At 46.6% G+C, this 24005-nt stretch overlaps 1 protein-coding gene across 3 annotated transcripts in view; it reads right to left on the reverse strand.

The window, feature by feature from the left end:
• RFX4 (regulatory factor X4) overlaps nt 1-24005 on the reverse strand; it is a 124686-nt gene that overhangs the window by 58827 nt on the left and 41854 nt on the right. For 2 of the 3 annotated variants that reach the window (XM_075344276.1, XM_075344274.1), the window contains exons 2-4: nt 8982-9068; nt 3126-3186; nt 1420-1543 (exon numbers count right to left, since the gene is read on the reverse strand). In XM_075344276.1, the coding sequence (XP_075200391.1) occupies nt 1420-1543; nt 3126-3186; nt 8982-9068 (272 nt within the window). The remainder of the gene's footprint in view (nt 1-1419; nt 1544-3125; nt 3187-8981; nt 9069-24005) is intronic. The other variant, XM_075344275.1, reaches the window with a different exon arrangement.

Genomic DNA, 24005 nt, shown 5'->3' on the forward strand with positions numbered 1-24005 from the left:
CGTCACTAACGACGTGACCCCGACGATATATCGGTAGCGATGTCGCAACGTGTAAAGCACCCCTTAGTGTTTACTATGCTGGCCAAAAAGTTCAATTTTGGTCTCATCTGACCACAGAACCTTCCTCCATAAATTTGGAGAGTCTTCCACATGTCTTATAGCAGACTCAAAATGAGCCTTCCAATTTTTGGCTGTAAGAAAAGTCATTTTTCTAGCCACGCTTCCATAAAGGCCAACTTTATGGAGTATATGGCTTATTGTGGTGGTATGGACAGATACTCCAGTGTCTGCATGGGAACTCTGCAGTCTCTTCTGGGTTACCTTTGGTCTCTATGCTGCCTCTCTGATTAATGTCCTCTTTGTCTGGGATGAGAGTTTTGGTGGATGGCCCTCTCTTGGCAGGTTTGTTTTGGTACCATGTAATTTCGTTTTTTGGTGCTCTACTGACTTGTACTTCTCACCACTTCATTTGACTTGTTTGGAAAACTCTTTGGTCTTCGTCGTGTGGTGTGAAGATCTCCTTGGTCTTTATTGTGTTTGGAGATCTCCTTGGTCTTCATGGTGTTGTTTGGAGATCTCCTTGGTCTTTATTGTGTTGTTTGGAGATCTCCTTGGTCTTCAAGGTGTTGTTTGGAGATCTTCTTGATCTTCAAGATGTTGTTTGGACATCTCCTTGGTCTTCATGGTGTTGTTTGGAGATCTCCTTGGTCTTCATAGTGTTGTTTGGTTAGTGGTGCCTCTTGCTTAAATGGTGATGCAACCTCTCAGGCATTTACGAAAAATGTGTGTATATACTGATAGACCCTGGGACACTTACATTGCTCACAGGTGGACTTCCTTTCACTGAGCATGTGACTTATGAAGGGACTTGCTTGCAATAGCAATTTTTAGGGGCTTCATAGCAAAAGGGGTGAATACATATACACATGGCAGTTTTTATTTAATTTATCCCATAAATTCAATTTTTGCCTATTTTTTTCTAAATTCACTTCCCCAACTTCGACTATTTAGTGCTGACGCATCATACAAAAATCGGATTACAAAAATATTTAAATATAGATTGTAATATAACAAAATAGGTAAAAAGCCAAGGGGGTGAATACTTTTGCAAGGCACTGTATATCTCATTTGTCACTTAGGTAGCACCTTTGAACCTGATTAAACTCTCATTCTTCTGCACTGGTAAACTGTGGGTTTGACTAGTGATTTATAATGTTGAAGATCTATATTTTTGAATAGTACAGGATTGTTAGGGTCCTAGAATATTAAGTGATGGCGTAACATAGCGTTATGCCATCTCGCACGAGGATAAGAATGCTTCTCTAATCCTTCTATAAACTGAACATATGGGAGCAATTTAAAAATGCTAGCTACATTTTTGTAACAGAATCACACCTCTAGGGTAGATACTGAGCTTACCTTGCCAAAACTGGCAGCATTCACTGGTTGTGTGTCGTTTTTCTCGCAGAAATCCAAGTAATGCATATAGAGTGCACTTCGAGGGATGCAGACACCCTCTGCAATTTCATAATTTTCTTCCAACCTGCGAGTAATCGTAATATTCATATAAACAAAATATATTGGAAATATTTTCAGCGTTTTAAATACATTTGTAGACTATTTCTTTATGCCAACCTGAAATAACAGGAAGTTTAAAACAATAACATATCACTAAGCCACATAAAGGCTAATATAATGTAGCAAGAGAGAGGAAACCATCGAGCTATTATCGAGCCCATTGCGGTTCCTTGACTTTTTCAAAATATGAATTTGTGTTTTCAGTACCAATGGAAGTAAACAATGGTGCCACCTTTCTTAATGAGAAAAGAAAAGTGGGGAGAAAAAGGGTGAACTATGGATGAGATAGAAGGGAGAGTAAGGATGAGACCTAATGACAGTCATATAAGCACATGTTCCCTGATTAATCATTTCATGGATGATCCTTTTTTCCATTGCCACATTAGGCTCACAACATTGGGGACACATAAGGGCTAATATAGTGTAGCAAGAGAGAGGCAAACCATGGAGCTATTATGGAGCCCATTGCGGTTCCTTGACTTTTTTAAAATATGAATTTGCGTTTTCAGTACCAATGGAAATAAACAATGGTCCCACCTTCCTTAATAAGAAAAGAAAAGTGGGGAGAAAAAGGGAGAACTATAGATGAGATAGAAGGGGCAGTAAGGATGAGACCTAATGACAGATAATAAGCCCATGTTCCTCCATTAATCATGTCATGGATATTCATTTTTTTCATTCACTCATTAGGCTCACAACATTGAGGACACATAAGGGCTAATATAGTATAGTGAGATAAAGGTAAACCATGGAGCTATTATGGAGCCCATTGCGGTTCCTTGACTTTTTCAAAATATGAATTTGCGCTTTCAGTACCAATGGACATAATCAATGGTCCCACCTTACTTAATAAGAAAAGAAAAGTGGGGAGAAAAAAAGGGAGAACTATGGATGAGATAGAAGAGGGAGTAAGGATGAAACCTAATGACAGTCAGATAATAAGCCTGTGTTTCTTCATTAATCATTTCATGGATGTTCCTTTTTTTCCATATACTCATTAGGCTCACAACATACCAAACGTTATTGTACCTGAGTTTTTAATGATTCCCCCACACACACATCGCCTACTCTATTCTCTCAGCATTATCCATGAGGTCAAATATAATTCACCTTTAACAAACATACTCTCTGGCTGCGTATACGTTCCTTCTATATTTCTGTGATCTGTCTCAAAATAACTTCATTTATTCTTTGAAGACCGGAATTTTAATTGACCTAAACTTTAACAGGTTTTTTTTATATATATACTGATGACCAGTTGCTAAGAGCGGAGGATTGAATGTGCTCGGTATGTGCGAGTAATTAGATTTAATGGAGACACTGAGAAGTGATGTCATAGTTCACAGTTTGGGAGAAAATAAAGACACGGAATTTGTGGATGAACATCACAACAATGCCAAGATTTTGGACATCAATCACACAAGGGTTGGCATGAAGAAGATACCTAGAGTGACTCTATGATTAAAAAAACAACCTTATTTGTACTGTTATTGTGTTTTACTATTAATGCCTTGTATATGACAGCAAAAAAAAATAAATTCTGATACCATTGTAGAGTGGCTGGGGTGGAGTGTGGTTTCGATGCCCTGTTTTCCTTTTCTTCATCTGCTAAAAAATGAAAGCGAAATACATTAATATGACACTGGGGTCCACTAGGTTTATATCATTGTGTTTATAAGGCATTTTTTATGGAGTATGTGACAGAGAGTCTGAATAAACCCTCGTAGATATAAATGAAGCCTTTCTATGGTAAAATGGCAGACATCTTGAAAGAAAGCTACCAGACACCATTACAGTCCATGGTTTGTGTCAAGAAGATGAGCTAGATCCATTACACCTATGAATTAAATTTTTCTATGACTTTTCAGAAAGATGGAAAACATGGAACATTGACCTAGTGGGAAGTTGAAACTGTTGTCATCCATTTCAGAGAAGCTGAGCAGCGGTCATTGGTCACCCGGTCACTGATAATGCTAATACATATAAAAAATAGTCTGGCCAAGATTCATCAAAGCAATTTCACCAGAATTCTGATGGACATTGTTTTGAAAAGTCGTGAAATTTTTGTACAATTCAGAGTGACGTTTTGATTTTTTTCACTCCAGTTTCTGCCAGCACCGCCAAAATAGGTGAGATGTGGAGTCGGGGGGCATTATGCCACAGCACATCCAATATATGACAAGCTGTGCTGCTCCTTACTCCAGAAGTCTTACTTCAGTCCATGACTTGAGTAAGACTTGTGGCAAAATGCATGCCACTCATCAGATGCTCCTAATTCAGAACCTGTCGCCAGATTTGGCCCTTATAAGCTGCGGCCACCACAAGTAAGCCGTTTTTGTGGGCCCCGGGCGGAAGAGTCCCAGTGGGCCCCATAAACACGCAGACACACACACATTCACAGATACATACACGTACATATACATATTTAAAGACAAACTCACAAAAATACATATAAACAGACAAATCTATACAGTCATATACACTGACATACATAGATACACATCATACATGCATACATACAGAGACACACACTGCTATGCTGCATACATGCATATAGACAGACACACACATACTGCTCTGCTACATACATACATACATACAGACACACACATACTGCTCTGCATGCATACATACATACATATAGACAGACACACACACACACTGCTCTGCTACATACATACATATAGACAGACACACACACACTGCTCTGCTACATACATATATATAGACAGACACACACATACTGCTCTGCTGCATGCATACATACATACAGACACACACACACACTGCTCTGCTGCAGACATACATATAGACAGACAGACACACACACACACACACACACACACTGCTCTGCTGCATACATACATACAGACACACATATACTGCTCTGCTGCATGCATACATACAGACACATACTGCTCTGCTGCATACATATATATAGACAGACAGACACATACTGCTCTGCATGCATACATACAGACAGACACGCATACTGCTCTGCTGCATACATACATGCATACATACAGACAGACACGCATACTGCTCTGCATGCATACATACAGACACGCATACTGCTCTGCTGCATACATACATGCATACATACAGACACGTATACTGCTCTGCTGCATATATACATACATACAGACACGCATACTGCTCTGCTGCATATATACATACATACAGACACGCATACTGCTCTGCTGCATACATACAGACATGCATACTGCTCTGCTGCATACATACATGCATACACGCATACTGCTTAGCATGCATACATACAGACACGCATACTGCTCTGCATGCATACATACAGACACGCATACTGCTCTGCTGCATACATACATGCATACATACAGACAGACACGCATACTGCTCTGCTGCATATATATATATATATATATATATATACATACATACAGACACACATACTGCTCTGCTGCATATATACATACATACAGACACGCATACTGCTCTGCTGCATATATACATACATACAGACACGCATACTGCTCTGCTGCATATATACATACATATAGACACGCATACTGCTCTGCTGCATGCATACATACATACAAACACACACCTTGCTCTGCGGGGCCCACACACGCGGCTCTGCGGGGCCCACACACGCGGCTCCGGGGGCCACACACACGCGGCTCTGCGGGGCCCACACAAGCGGCTCTGCGGGGCCCACACAAGCGGCTCTGCGGGGCCCACACATGCGGCTCTGCGGGGCCCACACACGCATGGGGGGACAGGGAGGGGCGGGGAGGGGGGGATGTCCCACATACTGATCAGGTCACGGTGCAGATGGGGCCCACACAGCGCTGGAGGGAAGCGATGTGCTGGGGGTCGCTGGCTGGCACTGTGACTCCTTCATCTGTGCGACCGAGCAGGACGCCGGGCGGTAGCTCCGCCCACAGATGATGCTCAATGCAGGAGAACACAGTGAACGCTGTGGTCTGCGGGCCTTAAAGGGCCGGCAGCCACAGTTTCCAGTGCCAAGGACTGCTGTTCCCGGAACTCGGCCCAGGGGCAGCAGAACTGACGAGGCTGAGTGGGCCCCCCAGCTCTCCAGGGCCCCGGCATTTGCCTGGATATGCCGCGTGCTGACGCCAGCCCTGATGCTGGTCTCGGTCTGGGCACCTCCTATCTTCTTGCAATCGCCATACTCTTTCCATGCTCTGTGTGCATGATGCATCCTACATCATCCAGAGTCCTGCATTGTGCTCTTGCATATGCACACTTCTTTCTGCCCTGCTGAAGGCAGATCAAAGTATTGTAGTGCGCATGTGCGAGCGTTGTTTAACCTTTCCTCGAGCTTACGCATTACAGTACTTTGCTCTGCCCGCAGCACGACAGAAAGAACTACATAGGAGAGCAATGGAGGGCACTGTGGATGACGTAGAACCGGTCGTCCACACAGAACAGAACCGGAAGACAGCGATCGCAATAAGAGAGGAGGCGTCATACAGAGACCAGCGACACCCATTGGACCGTACGGCCCCACAGGTGAGTGTAATAAAAGCTATTTTTATGTTATACAGAGTGACCTGGGATCTTATATACAGTGTCCTAGAATGCTGTATATAAAAGGCTTACCGTTGGTGGTCGTATCTTATAGGGGATAAATCTAGTGACCGGTTCCCTTTAATTAATCGGTAGCATTTGTCTCTAACAAACCTCCTGATCAAGACCAGCGAGCAAATTGCTAGTCTCAATGTATCTGGGCCCTTGTGCTTATTTGTCCTTGCTTCCCTTTTCTGACTCTCCATTTCCAGGTCTCTTCTTATTTTTATGTAGTAGTTAAAATTCTTGTTGAGAATATGGATGCAATCTGAATTCATTAAATGCAATGCACCCTCAAAAGTGATTTTGTTAATGACTGTAAGGGGTCAGAATACACAGTAAATATTAATTGGCCAGTCGACTCATCTTGTATTAACCAGCCAGCCGACTCCTCTTGTATTAATTGGCCAGCCGACTCCTCTTGTATTAATCGGGCAGCCGACTCCTCTTGCATTAATCGGCTAGCCATCTCCTCTTGCATTTATTGGCCAGCCGACTCCTCTTGCATTTATCGGCCAGCCGACTCCTCTTGCATTAATTGACCAGACGACTCCTCTTGCATTAATTGGCCAGCCGACTCCTCTTGCGTTAATCGGCCAGTCGACTCCTCTTGCGTTAATCGGCCAGCCGACTCCTCTTGTGTTAATCGGCCAGCCGACTCCTCTTGCGTTAATCGGCCAGCCGACTCCTCTTGCGTTAATCGGCCAGTCGACTCCTCTTGCGTTAATCGGCCAACCGACTCCTCTTGTGTTAATTGGACAGTCGACTCCTCTTGCGTTAATCGGCCAACCGACTCCTCTTGTGTTAATCGGCCAACCGACTCCTCTTGTGTTAATCGGCCAGCCGACTCCTCTTGCATTAATCGGCCAGCCGACTCCTCTTGTGTTAATCGGCCAGTCGACTGCTCTTGCGTTAATCGGCCAGCCGACTCCTCTTGTATTAACCGGCCAGCCGACTCCTCTTGTATTAATTGGCCAGCCGACTCCTCTTGCGTTAATCGGCCAGCCAACTCCTCTTGCATTAATCGGCCAGCCGACTCCTCTTGCATTAATCGGCCAGCCGACTCCTCTTGCATTAATCGGCTAGCCATCTCCTCTTGTATTAATCGGCCAGCCGACTCCTCTTGTATTAATCGGCCAGCCGACTCCTCTTGTGTTAATCGGCCAGTCGACTGCTCTTGCGTTAATCGGCCAGCCGACTCCTCTTGTATTAACCGGCCAGCCGACTCCTCTTGTATTAATTGGCCAGCCGACTCCTCTTGTGTTAATCGGCCAGCCAACTCCTCTTGCATTAATCGGCCAGCCGACTCCTCTTGCATTAATCGGCCAGCCGACTCCTCTTGCATTAATCGGCTAGCCATCTCCTCTTGTATTAATCGGCCAGCCGACTCCTCTTGTATTAATCGGCCAGCCGACTCCTCTTGTATTAATCGGCCAGCCGACTCCTCTTGTATTAATCGGCTAGCCGACTCCTTTTGTATTAATCGGCCAGCCGACTCCTCTTGTATTAATCGGCCAGCCGACTCCTCTTGTATTAATCGGCCAGCCGACTCCTCTTGTATTAATCGGCCAGCCGACTCCTCTTGCATTAATCGGCCAGCCGACTTCGCTTGTATTAATCAGCCAGCAGACTCCTCTTGCATTAATTGGCCAGCCGACTCCACTTGTATTAATCGGCCTGCCGACTCCTCTTGTATTAATCGGCCAGCCGACTCCTCTTGTATTAATCGGCCTGCCGACTCCTCTTGTATTAATCGGCCAGCCGACTCCTCTTGCATTAATTGGCCAGCCAACTCCTCTTGTATTAATCGGCCAGCCGACTCCTCTTGTATTAATCGGCCAGCCGACTCCTCTTGTAGTAATCGGCCAGCCGACTCCTCTTGCATTAATCGGCCAGCCGACTCCTCTTGCATTAATCGGCCAGCCGACTCCTCTTGCATTAATTGGCCAGCCGACTCCTCTTGTATTAATCGGCCAGCCGACTCCTCTTGTATTAATCGGCCAGCCGACTCCTCTTGCATTAATCGGCCAGCCGACTCCTCTTGTATTAATCGGCCAGCCGACTCCTCTTGTATTAATCGGCCAGCCGACTCCTCTTGCATTAATCGGCCAGCCGACTCCTCTTGCATTAATCGGCATGCCGACTCCTCTTGCATTAATCGGCCAGCCGACTCCTCTTGCATTAATCGGCCAGCCGACTCCTCTTGCATTAATCGGCCAGCCGACTCCTCTTGTATTAATCGGCCAGCCGACTCCTCTTGCATTAATCGGCCAGCCGACTCCTCTTGTATTAATCGGCCAGCCGACTCCTCTTGCATTAATCGGCCAGCCGACTCCTCTTGTATTAATCGGCCAGCTGACTCCTCTTGCATTAATCGGCCAGCCGACTCCTCTTGTATTAATCGGCCAGCCGACTCCTCTTGCATTAATCGGCCAGCCGACTCCTCTTGTATTAACCGGCCAGCCGACTCCTCTTGCATTAATCAACCAGCCGACTCCTCTTTTTGAGAGCTCCTATGTTCTTCACGAGAGAAACGCTGCCTTACTAATCTGGTGGTGGCTTATCTCTTTGAGAACAAAAGGATCATCATTTCAAAATCGGACATTCCAGAACCTTACTTTCCTTGACATCACGTTTGGTTACTTAAACTAACGAACTCTGGTTTTGTAGCTATGAGGAGAGTGCAGGAATGCACTCCTATTGTGAAATTGGCCATGACATTATGGGATCTACCTGTCTATAAATGGCCTGCACAGGGACATTAAATTATAAAATGTAACAGTCTAGAAATATATTCTAAAAAAGTCTCTCAATAAAAGTCAATAAATACTTACTTTCTTCATTAGAAACATTGCCCAGGGATGTGTGGCTTGAATACCGCTTGTTTTCACTTTCACTAAGACACCGTTCAATCCAACTTTCTGGAAAAAGAAAACCCAAAACACTAAAAATAAACATATATTACAAATTCATTTTTACAGGTTCTGATGCACTAAGTTGCCTTGGCTGACCACTGCGTCTATGGCAATCAACGTCGACAATTTCTTGGTGCTTCTTTAAAAGATCTAGGAAATCACATATTGAAATCTCAGTCTGCTGGTAAATCTTTACTTTGGAAAGACCTAGTTGATGCAATATAACTACCTAGTGTCTTGTTGCTGTACTCCGTCTCGCCATAGTGTGTGACCTGTATGACTCTACCCCCAATGAAGCGCGCTGTGTGAAACACGCGTCGGGTTTGACAGGGTTTAGGAATCTCCCTTCACTTTGGTTGGTACCATGCATTTCAATATGTTGTATCGTTGTTTAAATTAAATTATATTTTGGGTGCTTTTCTCTACTATGTGTGATTTTAGCCACTACTTTATGTGTTGGATGTCTAGCATTATTATCTTTATTTATTGCTTATTGACTATAGTTGGCACCAATATATTGTGAGGTAGCGCGGTCGGCTGCGCAGCAGAAGACACGGGATCCAGGCATTAAGTTTCACAGCACACGGTGTTTAATGTCCAAACAAAAATCCACAGCAATATACATGTCTCTCCAGCAGAGACTCAGGGAGTTGTGATCACTCCCTCACACCCGGCACACCTGCCCCTCGTTCCTGTTTCCATTTAACCCTTCCTTCAGCCTGTAGGGAAACAGCATTAACCCTAGAGTGGATTTACTTTCTATCATGGAGTGAGCACAACCGGGGCGAGACATACCGGCCGTCATAGATAACCCCGGTCACAGTCTCACATACCCCCCCCCTCAGTTCAAGCGAGCGGGGTTGAACTCCTGCCAGCAAACACGGGCCGCGGGACAAGGCATCGGCGTTGCCCTGCAACCTACCGGCCCGGTGTTCAACCGTAAACCGGAAGTTCTGCAGAGAAAGGAACCACCGGGTAACCCGGGCATTCCGTTCCTTGGCGGACCTCATCCAGACCAGTGGAGAGTGATCCGTCACCAAGCGAAACTGCCGTCCCAGCAGGTAATAGCGTAGGGACTCCAAGGCCCACTTGATCGCCAGGCACTCCTTCTCCACTACGCTATAATTCCGCTCGGGAGGGGTGAGCTTCCTACTTAAGAAGGTGACGGGGTGTTCCTCCCCCTGAACCACCTGAGACAGCACTGCCCCCAGGCCTACCTCTGAGGCGTCAGTCTGTACTATGAACTCCTTCCGGAAATCAGGGTGTACGAGAACGGGCTGTCCGCACAGGACCCCCTTCAGGGCCCGGAAGGAGTCCTCGGCCTGCGGAGTCCAGCGTACCATGACGGACTTCTTGCCTTTGAGAAGGTCCGTCAAGGGGGCTGATAGTCCCGCAAAATCCTTTACAAACCTCCTGTAGTACCCCACGATACCCAGGAAGGCCCTAACCTGCTTCGTGGTCAGGGGTCTAGGCCACTTCTGGATCGCCTCAACCTTGTTAATTTGGGGCTTAATCACTCCTTGGCCTATCACGTAGCCCAAGTAGCGGGCTTCCGTGAGTCCCAACGCACATTTCTTGGGATTGGCTGTCAATCCGGCTGTTCGAAGCGCGTCCACCACCGCTTGTACCTGTTCCAAGTGGGTCTGCCAATCGGAGCTGTAAATAATGATGTCATCAAGGTACGCTGATGCATACGCCTGGTGGGGTTCCAGCACCAAGTCCATCAACCTCTGGAACGTGGCCGGAGCGCCATGTAACCCAAAAGGCAAGACAACATAGTGGAAGAGACCCTCCGGCGTAACAAAAGCTGTTTTCTCCTTGGCGGACTCCGTCAGTGGCACCTGCCAGTACCCCTTGGTCAGGTCGAGCGTGGTGAAATATCGCGCCTGTCCCAGCCTATCAGTCAGCTCATCCACCCGGGGCATGGGGTAGAGATCGAACTTGGATATTTCGTTCAATCTCCGGAAGTCATTGCAGAACCTTAAGGAGCCATCGGGTTTTGGTATTAGGACAATGGGACTAGCCCATTCACTCCGGGATTTTTCGATGACCCCCAGGCGTAGCATTGTCTTCACTTCTTCTGATATGGCTTGTCTTCGAGCCTCCGGCACGCGGTATGACTTCAGGCGTACCTTCAGGTGGGGCTCGGTGACAATGTCATGTCGTATCAGACTGGTCCTACCCGGCAACTCGGAGAAGACATCGGGGTTCTGCTGAACCAACCGTCTGGCCTCTCGCCTCTGTTGCTTGGTGAGGGCTTCTCCGATCCTTACTTCCGGTTCGTCCTCTCCGGAGGTCGCTGAAGCCGGGAGTGAACGACCCGAAGAGGAGGGAGATGGGGGAAACTCAACCATCAGGCTTTCCCGTTCCTGCCACGGTTTTAATAGGTTGACATGGTATATTTGTTCAGGTTTCCGCCTACCGGGCTGCAATACTTTATAGTTGACCACCCCGACTTTTTCCTTTATCTCGTAGGGGCCTTGCCACTGAGCCAGGAATTTACTCTCCGCCGTGGGGATTAATACCAACACCCGATCCCCGGGTTTAAAGGTCCGCACGGTGGCTTGTCTATTATAGCGGCCGCTTTGCGCGGCCTGAGCCTCCTGTAAATGCTCCTTCACAATTGGCATGACCGCGCTTATGCGGTTCTGCATTCCTAAAATGTGTTCAATCACACTTTTATGGGGGGTGGGCTCTTGCTCCCATGTTTCCTTTGCCAGGTCCAACAATCCCCGAGGATGTCGCCCGTATAACAATTCAAAAGGCGAAAACCCCGTGGATGCCTGTGGCACCTCTCGGATGGCAAACATCAAATAGGGAAGCATCATATCCCAGTCCTTCCCGTCTTTGGAGATCACCCTTTTTAGCATGGTTTTCAGGGTTTTATTGAATCGTTCTACTAACCCATCCGTCTGAGGATGATACACAGACGTACGCAACTGCTTGATCTGGAGTAGCCGGCATAGTTCTTTGGTCACTTTAGACATGAATGGGGTCCCCTGATCCGTAAGGATCTCCTTGGGCAACCCCACCCGGCAGAACACAGAAAACAACTCCCGAGCTATAAGCTTCGCCGCAGTATGTCTGAGAGGTATCGCCTCTGGATACCGGGTGGCATAGTCAACGATCACTAGGATGTGTTGGTGCCCTCGAGCAGACTTTACGAGGGGCCCCACCAGATCCATCCCTATCCGTTCAAAAGGGACTTCTATAATGGGTAACGGCACCAACGGACTGCGAAAGTGGACCAGTGGTGCGGTAAGCTGACACTCCGGGCAGGTTTCGCAGAACCGTTTTACCTCCCCAAAGACCCCGGGCCAATAGAACCTTTGCAATATTCGCTCCTGCGTTTTCTTGACCCCTAGGTGGCCACTCATCAGATGTTTATGAGCCAAGTCGAGGACCCGCCGGCGATACGGCTGGGGCACCACCAACTGCTCCACCCCCACGCCCCGTATTTCATCTACCCGGTAGAGTAAATCCTGTTTAAGAGCGAAATGGGGGTACCTTACCTGGGCACCGGGCAGCTGGGCCACCCCGTCAATTACTAACACCCTATTCCGGGCATGTATTAACGTAGGGTCCTGGAGTTGGGCTGTCCCAAACGCATCCGGGGATGCCTCCAAGTCCGGGATGGGCTCGACCGTCTCAGCCTCTCCTGCCAATACCTCTAGGGGCGACCTATCGGGTTCACATTCTGTCCCTATCATGGGGACCCCTACGGCAGGTGTCCCGGATTCAGGATTGTAGGGCTCAGGCCCCGGACTGACCAATATCGGAGGGGATCTAGGGGTTCCCTTCCATAAAGTCCAAAAATAGGGCAGATCCCGTCCTAGGATCACGTCATAAGGAAGAGTGTTAAGCAGTCCCACCTCATGTTGCACCTGACCGCAAGGTGCTGTGATGGTGACAATCCCCGTGGGATAGTCTCGGCGGTCCCCATGTATGCAAACCACCCCCACGGTACGTCCTGTGGCCTTTACTTTAGCCCTCAAGGTGGATCGCACAAGGGTCACTAAGCTTCCGGAATCCAACAATCCTGTAACCGGACATCCATTCACCTGTATTTGGCACAAGTGGGGCTCAGTCTCTGGGGGAACCAGGTCAGCGGTACACACCACCTGAGCATACATTGAACCCCGCCGGGTAACCCCACAATCCATGGGCTCCGTGGTCAGGGGACACTGGGCTTCCATATGTCCCACCCGCTGGCACCGCCAACATCTAATAGGGAAGGAAACCCCCTTGACAAGTTGTCGTTTAGGGTACATGGCCTTCCGGACCTCAGGAACGGCGGGCGCGGCCTCAGCCAGGATGGTAGCGGACTCCTGTACCGGTGTCGGCGGTGGGTCCTTGGCCCTAGGCTTGGAGGGGCCGGACCGACGGGCGGTACGCAAAGTCTCAGTGTCCCGTATCAAGTCCTGCGTAGCCACATGCCGCTCTACCAGGGACACTAATTGGTCCAGGGTACTCGGGTCACCCTGTCCTACCCACCGTTGAACGGTGACTGGTAAAGTGCGCACAAAACGATCCACTACTACCCTTTCCACCATTTGCGCCGGGCTCAGAGTGTCAGGCTGCAACCACTTTTTTACAAGATGTAATAAGTCATAGGCCTGGGAGCGTACGGGTTTGGCTTCCTCATAGAACCACCGATTTACCCGCTGAGCCCGTACATAGGTATTCACCCCCAACCGAGCCAGTATTTCGGCTTTCAGGGTCACATAGTCAATGGCGTCCTCGGTACCGAGGTCCAGGTACGCTTTTTGGGGTTCCCCCGTCAGATAGGGCGACAATACCTCAGCCCACTGGGGGGTCGGCAGCTTTTCCCGCTCGGCCACCCGCTCAAACACTGCCAGGAACGCTTCCACATCATCCCCCGGGGTCATCTTTTGCAACGCTTGTCTCACCGCTTTCCGGACGCTGCCGTCGTCACCCGGTCCCGGGGTTGTTGCTGCCGGTCCGGCACGGATTGACTTGGCCAGGAGAACCATCTGTTCTTGGTGCCTTTTTTCCTGCAATTTCAAGGATTGCTGGTGCTGTTGCTGCTGTTGCTCCAACGTCCGGAGCAGGTGGGTATTCACCTGTTGTTGCTGTGCATTAGCCTCTTGTTGTTGTGCATTAGCCTGCTGCTGCTGTGCATTAGCCTGCGCCAAATGCCTTAGTATGTCCTCCATGGCGTCGCTGGGTTTGGGCCGTAGTATAGCTGCTTGAATCCAGGACATGTGCTACCGGATCACCAGAAAAGGAAGTACACCTCACCGGGCTGGCATGCCCGCCGATTCTCCACCATATGTGAGGTAGCGCGGTCGGCTGCGCAGCAGAAGACACGGGATCCAGGCATTAAGTTTCACAGCACACGGTGTTTAATGTCCAAACAAAAATCCACAGCAATATACATGTCTCTCCAGCAGAGACTCAGGGAGTTGTGATCACTCCCTCACACCCGGCACACCTGCCCCTCGTTCCTGTTTCCATTTAACCCTTCCTTCAGCCTGTAGGGAAACAGCATTAACCCTAGAGTGGATTTACTTTCTATCATGGAGTGAGCACAACCGGGGCGAGACATACCGGCCGTCATAGATAACCCCGGTCACAGTCTCACAATATATACAGCTCCTTTGCTAAGATTAACCTGCCCAATTCCAGCCTTACTAAAGCATCCCCAGATCATCACCGATCCTCCACCAAATTTCACAGTGGGTGCAAAACACTGTGGCTTGTACGCCTCTCCAGGTCTCTGTCTAACCATTAGATGACCAGGTGTTGGGCAAAGCTGAAAATTAAATAAAGAAAATTCAAAAAACATCTTTGCGAATGACATATGAATCAAGCCACATACAAGGTTATCCTGGAAAAACAGTTGCTTCCTTCTGCTCAGGCAATGTTCCCCAACTCTGAGGACTGTTTTTTCCAGCAGGACAATGCGCCATGCCACACAGCTAGGTCAATCAATGTGTGGATGAAGGACAACCACATCAAAACCCATTCACAGCCAGCCCAATCTCCAGACCTGAACCTCATTGAAAACCTCTGAAATGTAATCAAGAGGAAGATAGATAGTCACAAGCCATCAAACAAAAAAAACTGCTTACATTTTTGCACCAGAAGTACCATAAGGTCACCCAAAAGCAGTGTGAAAGACTGGTGGAAAGCAGCCACGACACATAAAAGCTGTGGTTAAAAATCATGGTTATTCCCCAAAATATTGATTTCTGACCCTTCCTGAGGTAAAACATTATTAGTATTGTTGTTTATAAATGATTATGAACTTGTTTTCTTTGCATTATTTGAGGGCTGAAAGCAATGCATTGTTTCTGTTATTTTGACCATTTCTCATTTTCAAAAAATAAATACAAAATCTATTGCTTGGAAATTCGGAGACGTCAGTAGTTTATAGAATAAAAGAACAATTTACATTTTACTCAAAAATATAAAGAGATAAATCAGAAAAACTGAAAATTTGGAAGTGGTCTCTTAATTTTTTGCCAGAGCTGTATATACCGTATATACTTGTACCTTATTATTACTAGTATTGTTCGACTTTGATTACTGCACTTTGTTTTTATACATGTATTCTTAATTTACATATTCACTATTTTTTCACCATTGTGGCACCCCTTGGGGTCTCTAATTATGCTGTCCATTTTTCCTATTGTTTGGTTCTTTTCCTTGTATGGATTCCTTGCACTGTACTTTTTATCTATTTTTCAGTAAAGTTGTTTTAATTTGTTTTTATATTTGAAAATTATATACTTACTGTATATATTTTTCTCTTTGTTTTATGCCCTTGGGACTTACACACAATCCCATTACCTTACAAGCAGCTACATTTTTTATTATTATTATTATTATTATTATTATTATTATTATTATTATTTTTCACTTGAGCACCAATGATTTTCATTTAAATGTTTTTATATTTGATTTTAGTCTTGCTTGTTATGGTCTTTATGGTATGCCGCATATGACCTGTACTTACACGTGGGGCTATATAGATATTATATAACTGTCTTCCATAACCTCACCTTTATGACAGAGATTGGATGTTCCTCACCCAGTTTTAGGCCTCTTACGCAGCTGTTTATGTTTCAGTTAATCACTGTGTTTTTTAACCTACATCTGAAAATGATCATTATCACCTGTTTGGTATAATTGGTTACTCACACATACACACACAATACTCTAATCCTACAATATCTCTGATTTTGTGGAAGCATACGTAGAAGAATTAATGCTGTGAACAAGACCAAGGTTGATCACTAAAGAGTAACGAATCATTTGAAATTAGAATTTGAAAACCTCCCCAATTTTTTTCCAAAAAATAAACAAAATGGATTCACAACAAATCTAAATTCTGCAAAGCCTCTAATTGCCCATAAAATTGAATGTGTATAACACTCAAAGGTCTCCTACGAATGTATTAAACCCCATTTGAGCTTTTTAATACAAACACAGCTTTATCGATGTCCACGTCACTCTGGCTAGGGTAAATCGATCGTAATAGGTGAAATGGTCCAAAAATTATCCCTTTTTGGAGGAGATGCCAGCCTTGCTGTATGGGTCTAATATTGGACTATTTCAATAGAGAAATGTGCAAAAAAAATAGTTTTTATGGGGTAGACAGTTGTGTTAACATTTATGTAATGTGGTTTAATGTGGAGATGATTCTTTTCTTTAAAAAAATTACAAAAAATATAGCTTATGGTTTCTCACATTTTCTGTGACACACAAGCCTTGGTTTCAGGATTTTTCATCAGTAGCAAAAGTAAAACAGAGGTTTGCAATGTGTCAAGAATAAAAAAAAAATGGTGCTCTCCTATCCCTATTTGTAATAAAGAGCTGTGTGCTCTGACATCCTCTCCCTAAGACACACGGCAAGAAAAACGGTGCTACTGGAGTGCGATAAAAAGTCGCATTCCACTCGGACCAATATTAGCCTGTGTCAGTGCACATGACCGATTATTTTCTCAGCCCTAATCGGACCGAGAAAACAATCGCAGCATGCTGCGGATGTAATGCGATCATTGTTTCCCTCGCACCCATTCAAGTCCATGGGGCGAGAGAAAAATCGCACTGCACTCGCGGTACACCGGTGTACCGCGAGTGCAGGGCGGGAATGACAATAGCCTGCTACGGAGGAGAGAGGGAGATAAATCCCTCCCGCCCCTCCTCAGTGCCGGTTCGCCCCCCGCAGCTGAGGTCCGCTCGCACGAACGGACCTCAGTCGCAGGGACACTCGCATGACACTTGGCTCTGCTGTACTGCCAGCGTGAGCCGAGTGTCATGCAAGTGGATCGCAGTAGTCCCCGTGTGGCCCCAGCCTAAGCTGTAAAATCCTAAAATGACTGCTGCTTGCTCTACCCTTAAGTATTATATTGGCTGTGATAGTCCCCCATGATTGGCTGTGCTAGACCATATAATGTTGTAGTCTCAAGGCATCATGGGGAAGCCTGTGTGGCCGTACCTGTTATCATGAATCCGCTCTCTGTCTTCTGCAGTTTTCAGCAGTGTGAAATGGCGCAGGGCATATTTTCTTTGCGATCCGCACAAATTGTTTTAGTTTGTGTGAATTTGTAGCAGATTGATCTACACATATGGCACATGCGGTTTAACTTCGGTAACACATACAGAATAACGGTAAGCACAGGGAGGCATAGTACTTAAAGGGAGCCTGTTGTCAGAAACAAAACATTATATCCCTACAGCCATAGCGCTAGTCTATAGGTAGATACTCATGCAAACCTAACCGGCAGTCTAATGTGATGTTTTGCTGTAGGGACCAAAATGAAGTTTTATTCTACCTGCAACCGCTCGGTTCTAACCAGGTGGGCAACACCTTATGTTATACTTTATAGATAACGTTTCCTGCTCACTGCCAACAATGCTGCTCATCTAGGTGGATTTGGGCAGCTGCAGGGAGAATAAAACTTCATTTTTTCCCTGTGGCCTGTCATGCATTTTGCTTCAAACCCTTGAGTCGGTGCTCTGTGGTCGGCTTCTCGGACCATAGCAGGTACAACTTTTCTTACTATGTTTGGTTTCTGTTATCCTTGCTTTAGCTCTATTAGGGTATGAGGTGTATTAATTTACTCATTTGCCTGCCCAATCATTTTTTGGGTGCGGCTTTAAATACCTTCCTCCTGCTGGTAGTTCCTGCTGGTGATATTTTCATTTTGAAATCCAGCCATATTGCTGTTATTTACTGCCAGTCAGTGGAAGACTAGCTAGGAAACCTCTTTCTGCTGTTTCTGTTCTCCACTCGGCACCTATCTTATCTCTGTTCTGCCCTCCAGTTCCTTAGGAGGAAAGTGAAGTGCTTGATGTCCGATCAGGCAGCATAGGCCAGAGTTGCCATCATTTAGTCTGTGGTCAGGGCTGTTCCAACTGGAACCATTAGGGACTGCAGGGTTGGGATCTCTTTAGTGTGTTACCTTTACCCCTTGTGAGTTACTGTACGAACATAACATTATAACCAGCCAACTCCATTTTTGTGTGCTGAGAAGCTGTGGACGCCTTGGCCATGCAATTACGGTCCTTGTCCTTGGAGGTGGCACACATTCAGCAGCAACAACAGCGTGTGTCATCTACTGATACAGAGGTTTTACACCCAAAATCAACTTCTGAGCCCAAGGTAAATTTACTGGAGTGTTTCGAAAGGGTACCAAAGTAAATTTTCGATCCTTCTTCATATTAGTTGTATTGTTGTCTTTGTCCTACCACATCCAGTGGAAAGAGTCAAGATGTGGGTATTATTCTGTCATTGCTTCATGGAGACCCTCAGGCCTGGGCACTTTCTTTGCCTGAGGAGTCTCCCATTTTTTCCTCATTTGATGCCTTTTTCCCTGCTCTGGGGCTCATCAATGATGATCCCGATAAAGTTTCTGTTGCAGAATAAATGATTCGTAGGTTGATTCAGTGAAATTGTAAAGTAGAGGACTACTCCTCTCAGTACAGACGTTGGGCAGTGGAAACCTCCTGGAATGACCCAGCCCTCCTCAGTCAATTCTGCCTGGGTCTCTCTAGTCAGATACGAGATATGATGCTTTATAGTCCCTCTCCGTTGCCTACGGTAGAAGCTGTGTCACTGGCAGTGCATTTGGACATACATCTTAGAGATAAGAGTACCTTTGAGGGGGTTTCAGTGACTTACCCTCTCATCTTATTGAGGCAGGAGAACCTATGCCTATTGGGACCTGCAGAGAGTCCAAGGAGGTTGCTGAACCTTGGACACCTGCTCGATTTTGTCTATACTGCAGTCGAATGGACCATGTAATAATTCAGTATTTCAAATATCATAATAACTTTTTAAGGGTAAACTGAAAAAGAAATCATTAATATACAAAGACACTGATTCAACAGGTTTGAAGTTATTTCTCATGCATGCCACTGGTTTCCTTCTACAAGTGTCTTTGGTAGCTAAATCTGAAGTTATAATCATGTCTTGTAGCGCCGGCGTCTCTGCAGAGACGCCGACAAACTCACCGCGACGGCTGAGTTGCGTCCTTCCCCGTACTTCCCTGGCCATCCACGTGTGCTGGTGCCTCCTTCCCATCCCAGGCCTTGTTCATGCTCTGGTTCCAGGGAGTGCACCTAAGAAGCGCGCGTGCACACCGATCCTCCATTTAAAGGGCTTGCAAGCTACTTCCAGGAAATGCCTCTCAGCCTATGGCTGAGAGCCACAGTGTATTTAAGGCATCTTCCCATTAGGTGAGGTACCTGCACAACACCTTCAGTTAGTCAGTCAGTCTTCTACTTAGCTAGTTGTCAGGTCCTGTGCTCCTGCCTTGTTATCCCTGTGTCCGTCTCCAGTACCTGCCTTCCTACACCGTGCCGTATCCACCATTCCTGTCCATACCGCCTGTCTAGCCTGACTTAGTCACCCCACCTGTACCTGGCTATTCCTGAGTCTGTCAACTGTCATGGAGGTCAGCTGTCACAGTCCCGGTCGCTGCCCTGGGAGTAGTACCTGGTGTCCGCCTTGCGGTAGGTGCTTAGATAAGCCCCTCCCTCTGAGGGGTAAGCCCGGGTAACCCCTGTGGTCCAGTGGATCCACTAATCCTGCTCGCTGCCTCTACACCAGCCATGAACATTACACCTCTGCATTTATTGATTCAGGCTTTGTCTTGAATCTTATTGATGGTGATGTTTCTATTGAGTGTGAGTACATAGTTTCTACCCTTGGTCATCCTATTCGATTATCTGCAATTCTCCCCTTACCCAAAGCCATGTTTTTTGTAAGGTTGAGAATGTGTGCATGAGAGTGGGAGTGTTAAACACAGAGTCTATTTCATTCATGGTGTTTCCTTCCTTACTAGCTAAAAATTGCGCTGAGTATGCCTTGGTTGGGGAAGCACAATCCCATCATCAATTGGGAGACTCGCGAGTTTAAGTCTTGGGTGACTTTTTGTTTTTCCAATTATTTATCGAAATCCCTGGCATCTATAAGATCTTTTCTTCAAGATTTTATTCAGGATTTTGAGGATGATTTTTCTGATACTGAATGAAGTTTTTCCTCACATATTATTGTGCTATCAAATTAATACCAGGTGCCAAATTGCCTAAATCCCGTCTACTTAACCTCCATCTTCCTGAAGAGATGCCTTGAAGGAGTAAATTCAATATAGTCTCTCTAAGGGTCTCACAAGACCTTCCACCTCACCAGTCGCCGTGGTATTTTTTTTGTTAAGAAAAAAGATGGTGGGTTGTGTCCTTGTTTGGATTTTAGAGAGTTCTAATTAGATCACTATACGTAATCCATACCCACTACCTCTTATTCCTGATCGGTTTAATCAATTAGCGGGGGCCATGGGGTTTTCTAAACTGGATTTGAGAGAAGCATATAATCTCATACATGTTTGCCAAGGTGATGAGTGGAATACTGCCTTCAATACACCTGAGGGTTACTTTCATAATTTGGTGATGCCATTTGGTTTGACCAATGCTCTGGTAGTGTTTCAGAACTTCATAAATTATATCTTTTCTTCTCTAGTAGGTTTTATTTGTAGTGATATTACTTAGATGATATCTTGATTTACTCAGATTCTCATGAGGAGCATCAGGAGCATTTTCGGCAGGTGCTTCAAGTTCTTCTTCAGTTTTTGTGTCATTTGGTTTCTGCTAAAGGTTTTCAGATGGATTCCGTTAAGGTACAGGCCGCCCTTGATTGGATACAACCTTCTAATCTTAAGGCTTTACAGAGGTTCTTAGGTTTTGGTAATTATTATCATAAATTTGTTAAGAACTTCTCTGTCATAGTCAAACCTCTTACTGATATGACCAAGAAGGGGATTGACTTCTCCTCTTCGTCAACTGAGGATGTTGATTCCTTTGCGGCACTCAAGACAGCTTTTTCTAAAGCTCCAGTCCACAATCCACCCGATGTTTATTTTCCTTTTGTAGTTGAGGTAGATGCCTCCTCTGTGGGAATGGATACCATTCTTTCACAGATGAAAGATGGTTACTTTCATCCTTGTGCTTTTTTTTTTCTAGGAAATTCTCACAAACGAAGTTCAATTATAATATAGGTGATTGGGAACTCTTGTCTTAAAAGAGCTTTTGAGGAATGAAGGCATTGATTGGCGAGGGCTAGGCATAAAGTAACGATATTTACTGGTCACAAAACATTTTTGTATGTCGACACTGCTAAATGCCTGAATACTAGACAGGCCAGGTGGGCCTTTTTTTTCGCTTGGGTTGAATTCACCGTGACATACAGTACAGACCAAAAGTTTGGACACACCTTCTCATTCAAAGAGTTTTCTTTATTTTCATGACTCTAAAAATTGTAGATTCACATTGAAGACATCAAAACTATGAATTAAAACATGTGTAATGAAATAGTTAAAAAAGTGTGAAACAACTGAAAATATGTCTTATATTCTAGGTTCTTCAAAGTAGCCACCTTTTGCTTTTGTGGCGCCCTGGACAAGCCAGGTCGTCACAGAACAACACCAACACACCCCACACCCCGGTTAGGCACACCAAAGCCAAGCACAAAATCCTTGTTGCCTTCCTCCAGGGGCTGATGTCCACACCAGGGGGGTGGGCCAGGCGGTTGGTCCCGCCCACCGAGGAGTTCACAGTCCTGGAGGCGGGAAAAGGAGGGAGTTGAGATTAGAGTTAGAAAGTGAGAGGAGTGAAGTGGCAAGAGAGCAACTGTCTGACGGTGTCCGGGTGTGTGGCCCGGACGGTACAGCAAGGTTGGCAGACGGTGGTGACCGTCTGCAGGAGAGGCCGATTGGAGCGAACCGAAAGGACCGTGGATGGGCGGTGGCACGGCGGTACCGGTCCGGCGAGCAAAGAGAAGCCAGCACCATCCGGCAGGGCTTACGGACCCCGACAAGGCTGGGAGTCGCCGTCCAATTTGTCAAATCCGTTAGCGAAGGGAACCTCCTGGGTTTCCCAGCAGTCAAGTCCCGATAGAAGGCGACAGCTCAAACCGTGAAGGGAAACACAGTCACCGCCAAGGCTAAAGTTCCCAGGGCCAGAGCCTGCGGGCAAAAGGGGCTCCTTCAGCAACCATCCAAGCTGGGGAGCGGGTTACCGGTGGGAACCCATTGGAACCGTACACACTACACAGGTGCAGGTAAAGGCAGTCACCATCAACCTACCGGGAGCAGGAACCACCGCAGCCGTCAGTGGGCCCCATCCATCCAGCCGTGTGTTTTACCAAGGACTGTGTCTTCATGATTGGCTGAGTGAGTACTGCCGTGCGGCACAGCGCTGCTCCCGTGACCCTGCACCTCACCAGGCCCCGCAACCCGCCTGCCATCCATCCCTACCTCCTTCACCGGGCCCCGGGACCACCAACCCCCTGCCCACGGAGGGGAGGACCAACATCCAAGCTGCTCCCAGTCATCGCTCCCGGGATCCCCGTCCAGAGCAGCGGTGGTGTCACAACCTCACCACAACCGTGGGTGGCGTCACGGACAATAAATCCCCAAAACCACTCCCCTTTTCACTCATGGGCGAGGAACGCCGCTCGAGTCCCCGGGATCCGGCCTACCGCTCGAGCCACCACCGAGCAGCCGTAGCAGCAGCAGCCGGACCCGAGCAGTGGGAGAGCGCAGCGTCCCCTCCTCCGCCCGCGACACTTTGATTACTGCTTTGCACACTCTTGGCATTCTCTTGATGAGCTTCAAGAGGTCGTCACCGGAAATGGTCTTCCAACAGTCTTGAAGGAGTTCCCAGAGATGCTTAGCACTTGTTTGCCCTTTTGCCTTCACTCTGCGGTCCAGCTCACCCCCAAACCATCTCTATTGGGTTCAGGTCTGGTGACTGTGGAGCCCAGGTCATCTGGCATAGCAACCCATCACTCTCCTTCTTAGTCAGATAGCCCTTACACAGCCTGGAGGTGTGTTTGGAGTCATTGTCCTGTTGAAAAATATATGATGGTCCAACTAAACGCAAACCGGATGGAATAACATGTCGCTGCAAGATGCTGTGGTAGCCATGCTGGTTCAGTATGCCTTCAATTTTGAATAAATCCCCAACAGTGTCACCAGCAAAGCACCCCCACACCATCACACCTCCTCCTCCATGCTTCACGGTGGGAACCAGCCATGTAGAGTCCATCCGTTCACCTTTTCTACAAAGACACGGTGGTTGGATCCAAAGATCTTAAATTTGGACTCATCAGAGCAAAGCACATATTTCCACTGGTCTAATGTCCATTCCTTGTGTTCTTTAGCCCAAACAAGTCTCTTCTGCTTGTTGCCTGTCCTTAGCAGTGGTTTCCTAGCAGCTATTTTACCATGAAGGCCTGATGCACAAAGTCTCCTCTTAATAGTTGTTCTAGAGATGAGAAGGTGTCCAAACCTTTGGTCTGTACTGTATTTCCTTGGTACCAAGAATGTTAAGGCTGATGCTTTGTCAGATAGTTTTGTTCCAGAGTTAAGGAATAAAAATTCAGTCAAAATTCTTAGTGAAGGGGTGGTGGTG

Source organism: Anomaloglossus baeobatrachus, chromosome 4 (assembly GCF_048569485.1).
Source record: "Anomaloglossus baeobatrachus isolate aAnoBae1 chromosome 4, aAnoBae1.hap1, whole genome shotgun sequence".
Taxonomy (NCBI): Eukaryota; Metazoa; Chordata; class Amphibia; order Anura; family Aromobatidae; genus Anomaloglossus; species Anomaloglossus baeobatrachus.